We start from the raw sequence: 18,777 nt of genomic DNA, 5'->3' as shown, positions 1-18,777 counted from the left end.
CTACTCAGCGAGTGTATTTTATGTGCTCATCCTTTCCATTGGCAAAATTAAGTCTGATTTCACCACTGGGGGATCGACTGGCTGTGAATTAATTTATTTTGATATGTATCACATTGTACAGCACCATCACACCTTCTCCGGAAGGTTTGCTCACACAGTAAATGTCTGTGCCCTGTTGCCCGTGGAGAGGGAACGTGATGATGATACAAATAAAGCCTGCTGCAAATGATGGGTGTGTCAACACAGATAATATTATCGTTTAGCATTGCGTATTTTAGAAAATTAAATATTACCTTTATCATGTTACCAGTTTTCAGTGCTATTACAGGAAAATTGTTCTTTACAAAGTAAAAAATAGATTTAAAGATCCTGTTTTGAATTATAATTTTCTGACTAATGTTCAAAACGCGCAAACTAGCAAACTCTATCACCCATAATAGTCCATTAAAATTAGGTGCCTATTAACGCTCAGTATCTATTGCCTTTGTGAATGATCTAATTAAAATAACACAACCAAATTAACATGATTTCAGGTCTCTCTATTCAACAAAATGCAATGGCACAAGCCCATTACAATTCCTCAGTACAATACACTTGCCTGCGGAACATTCAGATTCCAGTTGGCTATAATTACTGAGTGCTAATGGCTAGTTTCTGAAAATTAAACATTTTGTGGAAAGCAAAATAATGTGAGTGTTGTAAATCTGAAATAAAACACAGAAAATCCTGGAAAGGTTCAGCAAGTCAGGCGGTATCTATGGGTAAAGAATGAGAATAATGACTTTTCAGCAGATTGCAGATAAAGCAAGTTGTACAATGCTGAAAAAGGCTGAGGGAGGAAAGAACAAAATAAAACTTATCAGTGGGTTCAAGACAGGAGATGTTAAATGACAAAAGGAACAATGGTAAAGAGCTAAAGAAGATTATAGGACAAATAAGGAATCCAAAGATGGGAGTAAATGAAATGCACCTGGGTATAGCAGTATTAATATCTTAACGACAATGTATCATGTCGTGACCAGGCACTGTTTTAAGTGAATAATCTGCCAGCACTCCTCACTAGGACAATAACTGAATAATCACTTAGGTGTGTTTTGTATTCTACACAGTCCTGTGTGGAATGTTTTGGCTCTAATGAACCAATGAGGCGGAGGCTTGTAATTCTGCAGAAGGCATTAAATATATTTACATTTTAATCCTCTCAAAGCTTGTAGTTCCATCATTAATGAAGATCTGGGAAACATTGATTACAAATATATGGAAATAATGTCAGCTTAGGAATTAAGTGATCTGAGACTTCCCTAAAACAGCCAAGGACAGACAATTAGTAGTGATTTGAAGGACTGAAAGAAATAGATGGGCCTGAAGTCAAATATGTTAGAAACATTGTGATAAGATTTATATTCAATTGGACTTGGACTTTGACAAAAGTTAATATTCTGCAGAAAGATTGCCACAGAGTTGTAGCTATCACCTTGGAGACCTGTGCTAATGGCAAGTTGCCCAGAGCAGCACCAATAAATCAAGACTGCTTGCCTTCATGTGGTGTACTGGTGCAATAAGCTTACGATCAATGGCCAATCATTTGTCGGGTGGTGAAGGCACTTGGAGAATCATTAAGACTTTTTTTTTACAGTTTGCAGCATGAAGAGACCTGATAACATCCCCATGGAAGTGTCAAACATTGTTAAAAGCCAGAGTTTTCAGCGGCACTGTCTCCAATGTGGTCATAGCAGTAAGGACGCTTTCAAAGAAATCTTAACTCTGTTTTAACTTGGATCGCAGAAAGTAATCAGAGATTTTACATTTTCTGTGTAGGGTAAGATCTTTATTTTTTGCGGTTTTTTTCCCATATAGTTTTAGTTTTTGCACTTAGTTGAATATTGTGTTGCATGTAAGTCATACTCATTAAAGTTTTCATTCATTACAAGTTTCTCTTAATGAAGTAAGAATGAACTGATAGATATCTAATCTTACAATAATCTGTTGAAAAGATAATATTTAGGAAACAATTCAAAAAAGGTGGAGTGTTTCAATGGAATGGTTCTATTGTAGTTTTAAATAGTTGTGAAACCATGAAATACGTATTCATATGTTCTGTAAACTTTCACATCTGCATTATAATGACAATGCTGTGGATTTTAACTTCCAAAACAATGAGCTATACAATGCTCTATGTTACTCTACATATTTCAACAAACGACAAATTCAAGATCTCAGTAGCATTGTCAGCAGATCAAGGTGAGTCTCGGTACTTTGACACACAGAGGATTGGAAAAAATTGGATCAAGTCATTTGTAGTGGTGATGACTTCCACTGCTACCAGTTTAGTTCAAATCTGATCAGTAGCATAAACTGGAAGAGAAGCAAATCTCTCTAGTAGAGGGAATAAGATTGCAAGGTTTTGGCTCAGTTAGAAGCCACTGAAGTCAGATGTTTATGCATTCATGTCCCTGTCTGGCACTTGATCACATAATTTAGGTTAAACACAAGAGATTCTGCAGAAGCTGGAAATCCAGGGCAACACGCAAAGTGCTGGAGGAATACAAGTCAGACAGCGTCTATGGAATAAACAGTCGACAAATCATCATTAGTAACTTAGGTTAATGTCTGAGTAGAGAGATAAAGAGTGAGTTTTATATGGAACATTCGGGTAGATGCCATAGATTGCTTGGCAATGTTTAAAGAGAACAAATTTCTAGTCTAATATCGCTCTTTCAACAAAAATAGTCAAACATATTTTTTGATCATGCATATATGTTGTATACAAATTGACAGCCATCTTTGCCCATTTGACCATCAGGTCATAAACGAAGTGTTTCAGTCAGGTTTCTGACTGAACTGGTTTTACATCTTGAGACAGATAAATTCTGGGGCAAGTCTACACAGGTTGCACTTGTGCTACAACTAGCTGTACAACATTGTCACCTCTTTTGGCTCACACACCGTATTCCCTGCCATCACCAGAAATTGACATACATTCTACATCAGAATGTGGCCTTGAGCTCATCTTCAGATGCCAACATCCCTGACCAGTCACTTAGACACATCAATTCCACCTCATTCATACATGATTCTACATCCAGTATCTGGGTCTCATTAATGCCATAATTGTAATTTTAAAGTAGTTGCAGATATAAAAGGACCTGCAGGTGTTCGTATGCAAATTTTTTAAGGAATTGGTTATCAAAGTGGGTATGAGCTCCATTGCTTTATAAAAAAAGTTAAGCTGCAAAAAATAAGGAAATTATGTTAAACCTTTAAATTCATTGGTTAAGCCTCAGTTGGAGAATTAAGTTCACTACTGCATAGTAAAATTTAGGAAGGTCTTCAAGGCTCGAGGGTGCAGAAGCTATTTACCAAAATAGGGATGGGATAATTGATCAGTTATGTGGAAAGCTGGAATTGTTCTCTTTAGACTAGAGGAGGGTAAGAAGAGTTTTTTTAAAAGGTGGTCCAAATTGTGAAAGGCTTGATAGAAAGGACAGAGTAGAAATTTGAAGAAGGGTTAGTAACCAGACATAATTGAGCAGAAACACTTTTTTTACATACAGTAGTAGCTTGTAGTGTTCTGGAATGGAATGGCTGTGGGGAATATAAAAGTAAATTCAATTGTAACTTTCAAAAGTGAAATTAATATATGAAGACAAAATATATGGCAAGGCTGTGAGGAAAGAGCAGGGAGTGAGATTGATTGAATTTCTAAAGCAAGGAGCTGGGACAAGTTCGACTTGTGGAAAAAGTTACCTCATTCTTCATTATATCACAGTCTCTCTCTCTCTCTCTCTCTCTCTCTCTCTCTCTCTCTCTCTCTCTCTCTCTCTCTCTCTCTCTCTCTCTCTCTCTCTCTCTCTCTCTCTCTCTCTCTCTCTCTCTCTCTCTCCCTCCCTCCCTCCCTTCCCCCCCTTTCTTGCTTAGACTGGTTGTTGTAATGAACAATTATCAAGCAGAACAACCTGATGCAGAAGGCTCAGCATATTTCATCTCCTTCCTCCTTATACTGTTCTTTGTTAGAAGTTACAAGACAAATGGCAGAACTCTCTTATCTGGAAGACCCATTAAGCTTCTTGTACCTCTTCATGCGCTTCTTGCAACTGCAGTTGCACCATTCACAAGGTGCCCATTACAAACCTTTTGCCAATGACTCAAAATAAGTCACATTCTTCTTTCTCTCCCTCAGGAATATTCAGAAAAAAATAGTTAGCCATAGATTGCTAATTGCTCTTTGTGTCTTTTTTTATCAATGTAGTTTTATAGTCTCATTATCTATTGTCCTTTAAAATAGAAAGATCTTTAGTATGCCACTGCACCATTGCTACACAACCTACCTTTTTCTCCACAATTACTGTAGGTAGTTTTGAACTGCCCCTTTCCCATAATCTTTTCTTCCAATCCACAGTAATTTGGGCACTGTGATGCCCTGTTCAGATTAAAGCTATCTCAGGCTATATTCCACAATGGGTGATAACCAGAGAGATTTGCATTCCTCCCGATGGAGAGGAACGTCATGCATAGTATAGGAAAGATGTTCAGACTAATCCCAAGATCACTTTTATCTCCTTACCCCCTATCTGTTTTGCAAAATTCCAGATCTCTAATGTCAGGATTTGCAATGAGGTCAGCACTCAGGTCAATTAGAAGTCTAACGTTCCACTCATTCAAAATTCCAATAGTAAACCAGACCACAGGACTTTCTGAGCAAAGGCATTTTTGTTGAACATATTATATTGCTAAATGAATGGACAAGTTGAAACATTGCTGAAGCATTTTCTTTACCTGTTGAAACATGTCAGCTTCCTTTGATTGCTGCAGGATTGTGATAGTTTTGGCAATAGTTATTAATTTAACCCAGTATGGGAAGTACAGTAGAAACTGATCATCTCAGGACTAGCCAGCTTGTAACTGTACTTCATGTAGATCAGTTTCCTAGAGCCTCAAAATTCATCTGTTTACCCATGAGCAGTGAATGAAATTTTCTTCTGCATAGTCAAATGGGTTTGAAAAAGGTTAAATAATTTTGACAGCAGTCCTCTCCTTGCCAGCATTTCCATTCCATTTGGTGAGAAAATAATGAAACTTTATTTTAATTTCTCCCATTCTCCCTTGTGCTAGAACCCTGGCATCTGCACCTTAACATGTTCTGCACCTCAACCCATCACAATGCCAAACTCTTATTCCATCACCTCTGCAGCTAACCTCTCCCCAGCCACTGATAATCCCCTTCTCCTGCCTCAGTCCATCCTCCTCCTCTTGGATACACCTCTGCCCTCCTCGAGTCTTTTCAACTCTAACTGCCAACAGGACGTCAGCCATTCCCATCACCCACTTGAACCTTACCACTCACTCCAAGCTAATCCCACCTCACTGGCAAACCCTCAGACAAGAAGACAGGTTATTCACCGATATCTAGTACAAACCCAATGACTCCCACAGCAACTTCAACTTGAACCCCTCCCACCCTACCCTGTAAGTATGCATGTTCTCACCACAAGGACTTCCACTTCAGGATATCTAAAGTGTCTTCTTTTTTCAGAAAATGGGTCCCATCCACCACCCTACTGTTATTGATGGAGCCTTCACCCACATTTCCTCTACATATATCTGAAAATTCTGCCCTCACCACATTCCCATGCCCCCCCACCCCAGTCCTCATCATAACAGCCCATCAATCAGCACATCCAACTTATCCATCTCTCCCCAGATATTCACCGCTGTAACCACGGTAAGTGTTATACTTGTCCTTGTCCCTGCACCTCCTCCCTTATACTATACAGGGCCTCAAAAAGACTTTCCAGCTGAAACAATCTTTTTACATTTGAATCCATTGCTGTAATTATTGCATCGGGTGGTCCCCGTGCAGCCTCCTCTACTCTGGTGAGACCCAACACAGATTTGGGGATAGTTTCATCGGCACCTCTGCTTTGAACACCACGGCAGATAGGATTTCCGAACGGCCTGAAATTTTAATTCCACCACCCCCCCGCCCCCACTGCCACACACCCCATTCACACACTGTCTATGGTCTCCACTGCATGGTCATATCCAAAGAAAAATTTAAAGACCAGCCACTCATATTCCACAGGGCATTCTCCAACCTACATGAACATTGAATTCTCAAAATTCAGTAACAGCTCCCCTACTTTTCCCTACTTTTCTTTTTTTATCTTTTCAGCTGATCCAACTGGCCTCTATCAACTCATTCCCTTACTCCTCTCATCACACTCACTCCTTCCACTAATTCCCCTTCCCATTTCCCTCCCTTTATTCTAACCCTCGTTATCCTCTCCTATCAAATTCATCATCTTCAGCCCCTTGTTACTCACACCAATCACCTACCAACTTCGGACATCATTCCCGCTCTCATCTGCCTGTTACTTCCTGGATCAACCAATCACCTGCCAACTTGCCCCACCCCCTTCCTCCATCTTTTTATACTGGCTATCTTCCTTCCTGCTTTCCACTCCCGGTGAAAGGTTGACTGTCCATTTCCCACCATAGATGTTGTTTTTTCAATTGATCCAGACTCCAGCATCTGCAGTCCCTCGTGTCGCCAGTTACTTAAAACTTCTGCAATGCGGCTTTCTGTGAAATAACATTTTTTTTTAAATTTACTGTTAGTTGTAAATCATTGTACAACCAAAGCAGCTGCTCATTAAAAGTGAAAGGTTGCTGACCAAGAGTAAAGCTGGTGTTGCAGTCGGCTACTCTCATAGAAACCACATATTTTTGGATATGAAAGTAAAGCTGTCTGTGCAATGAACGTCAAACCCACAACAGTAATGTTATGCCTTAGCGATGAGTTGAAGATGCGATCTACGTCTACTAGAAAGCAAATGTGGGGAGCTAACATGTAAATACAGTCAACCAACAGTGCAATTTTCTGAGTAGATTCTTTCTTACAGTATCAAACATTACTGCAAATTTCCTACAGAATGGGGAACATCTCCCCTGAGTATGTCAAGTTGATAGCACTCTCATCTCTGAGTCAAAAGATTATTGCTTCAAATTCCATTTTAGTCCCTTGGTACAAGAATCTAGACTCACACTTCAATGCACGTGGACTACCCATTTGCATGTACAGTTCTTTTTAAAATGAAATATAATTTAGGCCCTGTTTTCTTTTTCAGAAAATGTAAAAGAGCCTAGTCTACTATTTTGACAAAGAGCAGGGAGTTAATGAGCTTGCCAATACTCATGCTTCTTCCATCTCATTCAACTACCAGTCCATGCTATAAAGGGCTGGAAAACAAAGTCAGACTACATTGGCAACAACAGCACATCCCTTCCTGATCAGCTTAACACTTTCTATGCACATTCTGAACAAAAGGGGATGGCAACCCATCCCGAAGGCCTCTGATGCACTTGAACTCAGAGTCACCATTGTGGACAATCAGTTTTCTGGAGAGTGAACCAAGGGAAAGCATCGGGCCCGGAGAGTATCCCTGCCACTTCTTTGGATCCCGTACAGACCAGCTGGCAGGTTTATTTGCAGACATGTTTAACTTCTCCCTGTTTCAATTTCAGCTTTAAGGAGACCCCTACCATCCTGTTACTGAAGAGAAGTAATGTGCCTTAATGATATTCTGACATGCACCATCATGAAGTGCTTCAAGAAGCTGGTCATGGCACGCACAAACTCCAGCCTCCCAGGCAACCTCAACCCACTACAATTCGCCCACCGCCAAATCAGGTCTATTTCCCAGGCCCTGTGCTCATCTCTGGAGCATCTAGATAGTAAAGACACCTATGTGAGACAATTGTTTATTGACTACAACTCAGCTTTCAGTACTATAATTCCAAGCAAACTCATCTCCACATGCCTAGAACTGAGACTCAACACCTCCTCCATGACTATCTACAAACCCCCTACTCTACACTGTACACTGTGTGACTAGATTCTAACTCCATTTACAGGTTTGCAAATGATAACACTTAGTGGACTGTCTCTCAAATAATGATGAGTTGGAGTACAGGAACGAGATAGAGAGCCTAGTTACATGGTGACGTGACCACAATTTTTCACTCAATGTCAGTCAAAAAAAAAGAGCTGGTCATTGAATTCAGGAAGAAGGGCAGTGCTCATATCCTGTCTACATCAACGGGGCTGAGAGCCTCAAGACCCTAGGAGTGAACAACATCAATAGCTTGTCCTGTTCTAGTCACATTGATGTCATGGCCAAGAAAGCTCACCAGCATCTCTACTTCCTCAGGACGCTGAAGAAATTTGGCATTTTTCCTTTGACCCTCACTAATTTTTATCGATGTGCCATAGAAAGCATCCTATCTGGACGAATCGTGACTTGGAACGGCAACTGCTCTGTCTATGACCGCAAGACACAGCTGTGTTGTGGGCACAGCTCAGCACATCTTCTTCCCATGGCTCTGTCTGTGCTTCTCACTGCCTTGATAAAGCAGCCAGCATGATCAAAGACTCCACCTACCCCAGACATTCTCTCTTCTACCCCCCCCCCCCCCCAAATTGGGCAGAAGATATGAAAGTCTGAGAACAGATACCATCGGGCTCAAGGACAGCTTCAATCCCATTCTTACATTCAACCGTTCCCTAATACAATAAGGATTCTTGACCTCACAATCTACCTTGTTATAACCTTGCACCTTACTGTATACCTGCATTACACTTTCTCTGTAACACTTTATTCTGCACCCAGGTATAACCGTACTTTGTACTACCTCAATGCACCATTGTAATGAATTGGTCTGTATGAATGGTATGCAAGACAAGTTTTTCACTGTACCTCAGTACAGCTGACAATAATAAACAAAGTTACCAATAATCATTCAAACAAATATTTTGTCCGGTCATAAGGAGCAATGGACTACTAAAATGTTTCTTAATTGTGTCTCAGCCTCATACGTCATGACACTGACCATGCTTCCAGCATACTCAGGACACCTTGCACTACGTAACAACAAGCATCTTTCTCCCTGTGGCACACATATTAATTATCAGCTATTCTATCAAAACAGCCATAATTATCCAAGCACCTCATACATTTCTTATCTGTATGCTTCCTTAATTCTTGTAAAAAGTCATTTTGCCTCTGGAGGAAGAAGGTCCGATCTGTCTATCTCTCTCCAACCTTGAAGGGAATGATCAGCTCAGGTAGGGAGAGAGAAGAGCCTCATCCATATTTATCCCTAATACAATCTCTCTCTCTCTCTCTCTCACACACACACACACACACACACACACACACACACACACACACACACACACACACACACACACACACACACACACACACACACACACACACACACACACACACACACACACACACACACACACACACACACACAGAGCCGGGAAGTTGCCACATTTAAAAACTACAAACTTATAGACTGAACTTCTTCTCCATACTGAAGTCATGCAATCATAGAGTTATACAGCTTGGAAACAGGCCTTTTGGCCCAGTTGGCCTACGGCTGACCAAGACACCTATCTAAGCTAGTCTCATTTGGCCCATATCCTCTCTAAACCTTTTCTATCTACAGTGTGTATCGGTCCAAGTGTCTTTTAAATGTTGCTCATGTACTTGCCTCAACCACTTCTTCATTCAGTGCGTAGTTCAGGGCAATTAAAACAAGAATACACAATGTACATCAGTTGAATGAAAAAGAAATTCAAGAAGACAGGATCCAGAAATTAAAATGATTCAGCAATAGTCAGTGTTGTGTGATTGATGATACATTATGTGCCAGTTCTGCAAAGCTGGTATGTTGTGTCAGTAATATTAAGACATCAAGATCTTCAGAACATGGGTGAATAGTTTAAGGAAGATTAACAACAAGTAATATCCATGATTTTGGCATAGATATGATGATGTCATTTTACCACATATGACCCTTTATATGTATATTTTCATATAAATACAGGGCAACCAGATAATGAATAGGTTCAGTTTTTATTGACATACATAAATCAATTTTTTCTGTAAATTATAAAATACACAAAAATCACACAATATGGTAACCACACATCTACAATATTGTGATGAATGGCATCAAAAGTACATAAGACTGATAAGAAAGAACAATCGTTAAAGAGGAGAGAGGGAGAGAGAGGAAACTAGTTCTACTGCTTACATACATTAGACTGTGAATTTAATAGTATCCTGGAAGACTGATGGTATGTAGGTTTGTCTACAAATCATACATTATAACCAGAAGACAGCCTGTATTTAATTTCCTTTTTAAAAAGAATTCAGGAATTGGAGGTTCTATTTGTAAAATTGTTTTATCAGATGCTTTTAGGCCATGCTAAATGTGCTTGTGTCTGGTGTTGCTTTTACTTCTTGACCTTCTGAATGTGCGATATCCTGACTCAACTTTTTGGTGACTCATCTTCAGTAGCTGATTTTACATTCACTTCTAGGAGAATTCCGTAATCACATTTTTCTCCAATTTGTAGTCATATGTCTCTTGCTGCAGTATTTGGTCAACACAGGTGCTCCAAACTTTCCCTCCAAGTTGCACAAAATATTGTTTCATTTTGGATAATTATACCATTTATCAACATCTCATTTGTCATACTTGTTCCTTGTTCTTAACACTCTCACTATTTTGTGTTACCTAATCTCCTTCCTTTTGCCTCTTCGCAACCAATTCTTGAAATGAGACTTGTGATTTTGATTTTGCTTCAACACTGTTGGCCATATAACACCCTTAAATATCACAAATTATTTTCAAGCTTAACAATCATCTATGAATTGCATTTACAAGCAAATATAAATTTGTCCACTACAAAGATCTTACAAAAAGCAATCAAATTCTAAACTGCTTTTGTTGGTAGAGATTTATGCTGAGAAGATGAATTCTCCAAACATCTTCAGTCAATGCATAAGGGCACCTCCTACCATCTGAGTGTGACTTCCCTAGTTTAAAGGCTCTGCGAAGTGAACCATTGCAATACTCACTCAGTAACAAGAATCTGCACTGCTGTGTTAGTCTGAATGCTCGAGAGATTGATGGAAGCTTGAACCCTATCACCTTACCGGGTCAAGGGTGACAGTACTATCACTTAGCCAATGGCGTTAGCAAAAAGTCAGTAAGGATGATTCCTTGGGCTCAAAGTAAAGTAAAGCCATCTTGTTAAATGTAAAATTTCCACCTACAATTGGAATGTGGAAACGTCGAAGAGCAAAGGGAAGAGAATGCAACTGTCTAATTACAGCTTCAGTGAGCAAGGAGGAGCAAAGGTTACCTTTGTCAGCAGTTCAGAATAGTTTGAGAGTGAAATCAGAGGCTGCAAAATTGCAAGAAGATTGGTTTATGTTGGAATCAAAACACAAACTGTAAGTTTCCAACTATCACTATGGCTTGCTGATAACCTGTAATCTATCTAGTCCTTTAACTATTACTTAAGTTCTGAGCTTCTCTCCAAAAGAATTCTGAATATACAATGTTTCATGCTAAAGAGTAGGTGCATAGTCCTAGCTGACAATTTTTCTTCCATACCCTAGATAACAAGTGGTATTCTTAGTTGTTCGAAAATTGTGGTTCTAAAATCATTCTGTCTTCAGTCTACTTCAGTGGAATGACATCTCAGTTATCAGGAACAAAAACCCCAATTGATTGACTACCAAACATGCAGCGCCCCCCATCCCCTATCCCCCACAGCCCTCATAAATCACTATTTCCCCCAATGCAAATCATGAGCACAGAATGTGTTGTACAATCTGATTCAGTTTAGCTAATCCACCCTGTTGCCTGCCTAGCTTCTATACCACAGCAGGCAATCATTTGAAATTCACCTTGAAGTTCACAACTACAGGGAACTTGCATAATTTTCAATTTCCTAGCTCCTTGTAGTGGAAGATTCTTGCATTCTGACTTCTGATCAGGTGACCCTTTTGCAATTAGAACCAATGGTTAAAACTGTGAAGAATTTAAGGATCAAGGACATCTCCATATACTGTACATTTACATGTATTAGACAAAAATTGGGAGTGTGTGGATCTAAGATCTGGACTGAATTCATACCTTGCAACACACAGAGGTGCAGAATTAAGACAGAAAACATATGGTGATCATAGAGTGATTCACTCTGCGCCACTATTATACACTTTAAAAGATGACTCAAGAATGCTGTTGGCAGACATTTACAAGCACATTCCTTTCAAACAGAGAATAAAGTACATTCTGGGCTTGCATTTTTTGAGTTTTACCAAAGAAAACTAGAGAAACGCTCGGAAATGTCTATTTATCTTTGTTACTTGCTTTTTCACAATAAAACTCTGCAATGGCAAAAGATTTTACAACATCAGTCAAACATTCAGCTTTTCAAATTCGGGTTTTTGTACGTGGTTTATAACCAATCGTATTTGTTTGTTAGTACCTAGTTGAATCATAGTCAGTGAAGTGGGGTGTAACAAAAACCCAGATTAATGAAAATATGGATGTAAATGGCTACTTTGCATGTTAAATTATTGTCATTGCTAAATTATTGCCTAATTATCATCAAAACAAAAACATGTCCAGAGCAGCATACACAAAATGCCGGAGGAACTCAGCAGGTCAGGGAGCACCTAAGCAAATGAATAAACAGTCAACGTTTTGAGTTGAGACCCTTCTCAGGACTGGAGAGGAAGGGGGAAATCAAAAGGCAATATACACGCTCAGTGGCCACTTTATTAGGTACACTTGTACACCTTCTTGTTTTTGCAAGGATCTAATCGTCCAACCATGTGGCAGCAACTCAATGCATAAAGGCATGCAGACTTGGTCAAGAGGTTCAGTTGTTGTTCAGACAAACATCAGAATGGGGGGAAATAAGTGACTTTGACCATGGAATGATTATGGGTGTAAGACAAGTTGGTTTAAGTATCTCCAAAACTGCTGATCTCCTGGGATTTTCATGGGCAATAGTCTCTAGAGTTTACAGAGAATGGAGCAAAAAAATTTTTTTAAAAAGAGCATTCTGTGAGTGGCAATTCTATGGGCAAAAACGTCTTGCTAATGAGAGAGGTCAGACAAGAATGGCCAGACTGGTTCAAGATGTCAGGAAAGTGACAGTAACTCAAATAACCATGTGTAACTACAGTAGTGTGAAAAGCATTTCTGAATGCACAACACGTTGAACTTCGAAGTGAATGGGCTACGGCAGCAGACGATCGCGAATATACCTGATGAAGTGGCCACTGTGTATATGCCTAAACATTTTATCAACCAAAGATACCTAATCTTGTTAAATTCTGTCAGTGCCTGAATGAACACACCTAAATTGCACTAAAAATAAAGGAAAAAAAACAAAGAAAAAGTTGTCTTATTTATGTTGCATGAACCAGGAACTTAAAGAGTTTTTTTTAAAAGGAGCAGGGCTAGAACCATTTAGATGAATGAAAGTTTATTTATGTTTTATCCTCTAGGTTCACATACTCTTCAATATGACAACCAAGCACATGCCCTTATCTCAAGAAACATTAGCTAAATTCAATCAAACTCTGACTGAAGATGGTTTGGAACCACGGCCTCGTGCCACCTCCATTTCTACCCGTAGAAGTTCTCAGGCAATGGATATTCACGCTGGCAAACATCATCCACATTTGAAGAATGTGGAAGGAAGAGCACATATGCCATCCAGAAAGAGCTCCATTATGAGCAATGTGAATATACCATTTTCTCGTAAAGGCTCTCTGCTGCTGGGCAAAAGGCACTCCATGAGCTGGATGAACTCTGGTCAGATCAGCTTCTCTGGACTGCCTCTGTACCAACCTATCAGAGAAGTAAGCTATGAAAACACATACAAAGTCCAACCAGGTGAAGGCTGCAAGTTTGATGCCACCAAAGTCCAAAAGATCTTGGACGCCATTCTTCCAAGCTATCTGGCTGACAATAAGTACAATCCTGTAACATCTGTGCAGCTGGTGCAGAGTTTGACCGACCACATCAGATTGAAGGTGAAGAATATCAATGCCCCTAGATATAAGCTGGTATGCAATGTGGTGTTGGGCCAACTCAATGATCAGGGAATGCAAATTGTCAGTCGTTGTCTATGGAATACATCAACTGACAATTATGCAACAGCCACTTTCAAAAACTCTTCACTTTTTGCTGTTGCAACTGTGTATGGGTTATATTTTGAATAACTAACTTACCTGAATGTATAATCATGCTTGAAAGAATGATTTACTACCGAGTGATTTACTCGGTCAGATAAAACATAATCCTATAGCTGAAAATCAGTATTTAATTTTTAATTTAATTATTTCCATATTAAATATTACTTATGATAGTTGCTTTGTTATGCAGAAAGCACTAGAAGAGGACAGTCATCTAGAGGCTCCATTTGACAGATTATATATACAGCACTATTAGAACCCACCCATTACTCAACACTTACCCTGAAGAAACAAAGGTGGAAGATTTAGAAGGGAACTTATCCTGCATATTTTGAGTTACTTCCAAGCCCAAGAATGACAATGAGATAAACCTGAAAACAAATTGCCAAATTCTTCCTTGGATGGAAAATAATGTTTGGTTGTCGAGGGCGGGGGTGACTTAGTTGGTGCATAGGCATCTGCGCATAATTCCTTGCAAGTTAGTTTGTGTTTTATCATTTAGTCATGACAATCAAATTCTTGGATGCACCAGACTTTGTGGCTGAAAATTAATTTAGTTTTTGTTAAAAGCCAAGGAAACAAGCAAGTAACCTTACTTTGACATTTACAAAATCAAGATACAATTATCAATCACTAGAAAATAGTCACTGGCTTAAGGTAACTTTTTCTCCATTTTCTCATTTCTTGCAATAGATTAATCTTTTGATAGGTTATTTTTGGCACTTTCATTCAGGTTGACATAATAGAAGCCTAACTTTCCAGTCCTGCTGCTCTCTTTGCCAACATACTGCTTATTTTCCCGAAGCATTTTATTGGAGGAGTTCCACCACACAATCTCCCAGTTAGCTCACAGATGATTTGCCAACTAGTTTTCAGTATCTTTGCATACATGTGATGATTAGCAAAATACCAGGGGTGGGGGATGGATACAAATATTTAGTCCCAAACACTGGAAATGTTCATATGTTGCTAAATGTATGTGTAAGTTTACTAAATGCTAGACTAGACTTCGATAGTGAAATTATGAGGAAAGAGCACAAATGAGTTAGTAGTTGCTAGAATTTTTTTTTAAAAACTGACAGTGACACTTGATTGAAGTATGTAAAATTTTAAGGGGGTCTGATTGGGAGATGGATAGTCAAAAATATTTCTACTAGTTGGGAAGTGTTGCACTAAGGAGCACATAATGAAATATGTTCATGCATCAACTAGTGCAATCCAATAAGAAGCCTTAAGGGTTGGTGGGATTTGACTTTAGATCTTTTAATTATTATATCTATATTTTAGTTACATAATATATATTTAGTGTATAGAGAAATTCAGAATTTAATGTTTAATAATAAAGAAAAAATTAGAGATTGCATAACAATGCTGTATAACCAAACATACCTACTGTGTTTACTGATGCTGTGTTACTAAAGGGTTTTCATCTGTGTTTCTATTTATTGTATATTTCTAAACCCTTCTGCTACATTTTGCCACCATGTCATGCCTGATGAAAAGTCTGAGTGGTCACTCATTGTAAACAGACAACTTCAAATCAGCAGTATTTTTAGTACCGTAATTAAAACTTATCACTGAGCTGAGTATCTGAAGCCACTTGTTTAGAAAGACCTATTTAGAGGTCGTGGACATTAAGTTCCTACATGTGCAGAAATTGGCAGCAACTGTATGTTAACACATTCAGCTGGTGGGTGCTGGATAACTAGCAAGTTCAGATAGGACAATCACTGCTTGCCTAATGAGGACAAAACAGGATTACAGAAACATGAGGGCAGTCAATTCACACATCTGCTCTTTCATTACATTGGATCTTGACTAACCTATAGCTAGAATTTACTTAAACACGCTGCATCACAGTGAACAGAAAAACGTACCATAGAATTGTTGTGTACAATAACCTCTTCAATACTCTGACGTGCAAAATAGTCAGCGAAAGAGCAGCTTCACCAGACTTAAGATGCCACACTGCTGCGGAGTTAAGATGGACAGTGAACCCCAGCTATGTGGGTACGTGGGTGTATTCCTGTCGTCCAACTAAAGCCTTCAAGGAATGACTATTTTACACATGATAGTTAACAAATTGCTTAATCTGAGAGCTTTCCTGTCAAGCTATATTGGAGCTCGAATCATTACCATATTGACAAATATGTATGAGAGTATATGTTTTCACATGAGAGTTTACTTTATGAGACCCATGAGTAATCTGTTGGGTTAATGCTTGAAAGAAATGAATCAAATAGGTTAACTTTATAATGAAAAAGCATTGGAGAAAAGAATCACAGAAATTAATGGCACAGATGGAAATATTTTACCAATTGTGTCCCCACCAACTAAAAATTCCACTTCCCACCTCTTAGAATAGATTAGATTGGATTAACTTTATTTGTAATATGTACTTCAAAACATAGAGTGAAATATGTTGATTGAGTCAAGCGAATACAGTCCAAGATATGCTGGGGGAAGCCCAACGTGCCACCATACTTCTGGCACCAACATAGCATGCCACAACTCACTAGACCTAAAGTACATCTTTCAAATGTGGGAGGAAACCCACAAAGTCACAAGGAGAAAGTACAAACTCCTTACAGACAGCGGTGGAATTGAACCTGGGTCACTGGCACTGTAGTACCACTCTGACACCATGCACTGCAGTATAATGGCTCCTCAAGTGTTGTTCCAGGAACATTTTAGATATGGCGATCATTTCTGCCCATCTCCTTTTTCAGGTAGAGTTCCAGCGACCCTGCAATCATTGAAATTGTTTTAGCAACCCCTTTCGAAACTTTCTGCTAACAAAATGTTTCGGGAAAATAAGCAGTATGTCGGCAAGGAGAACAGCGGGACTGGAAAATTACGCTTCCATTATGTCAGCCCAAATGAAAGTGCCAAAAATAACCTATCAAAAGATTAATCAATACCCACTAATTTCTGATCTCTCTGCCAATGGAGACAGATCCTATCTGTTTGCACTGTTCTCATTTAAATCTCCCCTCAGTCCCCATGGTTCCAAAAACAACAATTGCCTTGACAGTTTTCCTGGTAATTATAATTCTTCATCCAAGATAGCAGCTTCAGAGTCTCCTCTCTGCACTATACATCCTTCTGTAATAGGAATCAAACTCTGGAGATCCCAGAATGGAGCAGAATAAATATAAAATTCAATTAGATAATTCATAAAGAATGTGTGTAAAATTTGGCATGTTTGAATCACTTTATTCCAACACTTTTCCTATTTGGTTTTGTTTGAGAAATCCAGAGCCTTGACAAGTATTCAGTGTAAGTGTAGGCAAGAGGACATTTTATAGACAGATAAATATACTTCTCACAGCTTTCATTGTTGTAAACATTCTAAACACGAGTCAACGTTTAGCTCCCTGATACGAACTAAACTTTAGGCTCCAGAGGAAATCCACTGAAGGTGAGTGGAAAGTCGAAGGGAAAGTGGTCAGTGCGATAGCATAGCAGTTGGCGCAGTTATTCGACCACGGCAGTGATCAGCATTAGGGGTTTGATTTCTGCCGCTCCCTGTAAAGTGTTTGTATGCTCTCCCTTTGACCTGCAAAGCTTTTCTCCAAGTCCTCCGGTTTCCTCCCACATTCCAAAGCCATACAGTTAGGTTTAGTGAGTTGGGCGCATGCTACGTTGGTGCCAGAAGCGTAGTGACACTTGTGGGCTGCCCCCAGCAGGATGTGTCACAAAATGACGCATTTCACTGATGTTTCGATGTACATGGGACAAATAAAGATAATCTAATCTAAAGATGTGAGAGCAGGGATTTTATACAAATTGGTGGGAGCCTGGAATGTATTACCTAGGCTTTTGGAGATGCTGATGCAATTGGAGCATCTTGAAGACTCTTAGATAAGCACATTGACGTAAGAAAAATGGAGCACCATGTGTTGTAGAAGAGGGAAGGGCTTCACTGGTTATGGAATAGGATTATATAGGTCAGTATACAATCATGGGCTGCACTGTTCTACATTCCATGGTAAACTTAGAAGTCATCTTATATATGGATCTTCACACAAACAAAATATAAATCAATAGTTTGATTAGGATGAAGGATATTTTTTCATCCATCATAAACTTGAAGAGGTCAATGAACACTTCCTGTGCTGTATGATATTTGTACAGTTTTACCCTCTACTTAATTAGTTGTTCTAAAGGTGGACCATCATCACACTAATGTACTGTTGCTTTGTTGTGTCTAATCCTGAAATTTCAGTGTTGCCTTCCCTCCCAAAGTCTGACTTTAGCCCAGAGGCCTAGTTGAAAGAGAAGCAAACAGAACGGTCACAAAAGGAAAGGGCATTTCAAATCAGCTCCATAATATTTGATTCAAAGTGGTAGAAGATCTTCATCACTTAAATATTATAATAGCAAGAAAACTGACAGGAATGCAAACTCTCTGAAGAGAGCAAAAACTAAATATAGTTCCTTTCACAATCCTTGGTGATACTGTATGGTTGGCTAGCTCTCTGGTTTGTATTCACATAGAAATTACATCAATATTTACATAGTTGCTGAAAGATCCTAACGGTGGAAACTTGCACTTAAACATTCAGTGGGGTTTTCAGGTCAGCAGTGCCCCAGATGATAATAAATTAGCACAATGTAGTACCACTAACTTTTATCATGTTGTATTTTATCACAATTCATTGTATTTGAATTAAACTTTAAATAATTTTGCAAA

General features: G+C 39.0%; 1 protein-coding gene across 1 annotated transcript; it reads left to right on the top strand.

Annotated features, from left to right (window-relative positions):
- Positions 1–1,585: 1,585 nt before the first annotated feature.
- Positions 1,586–18,777, top strand: LOC140736883 (dynein light chain Tctex-type 5-B). The gene is made up of 2 exons (XM_073062892.1): positions 1,586–1,819; positions 13,389–18,777. The coding sequence occupies exon 2, from the start codon at positions 13,407–13,409 to the stop codon at positions 14,106–14,108; it is 702 nt and encodes a 233-aa protein (XP_072918993.1). The 5' UTR covers positions 1,586–1,819; positions 13,389–13,406; the 3' UTR covers positions 14,109–18,777.

The sequence above is a fragment of the Hemitrygon akajei genome, chromosome 12 (genome assembly GCF_048418815.1).
Source record: "Hemitrygon akajei chromosome 12, sHemAka1.3, whole genome shotgun sequence".
NCBI classification, from domain to species: Eukaryota; Metazoa; Chordata; class Chondrichthyes; order Myliobatiformes; family Dasyatidae; genus Hemitrygon; species Hemitrygon akajei.
This window is presented reverse-complemented; position numbering and strand designations above follow the sequence as displayed.

Coding starts and splice junctions, on each gene's coding strand:
- LOC140736883 (XM_073062892.1), top strand. CDS start 13,407: ATGACAACCAAGCACATGCCCTTATCTCAAGAAACATTAGCTAAATTC.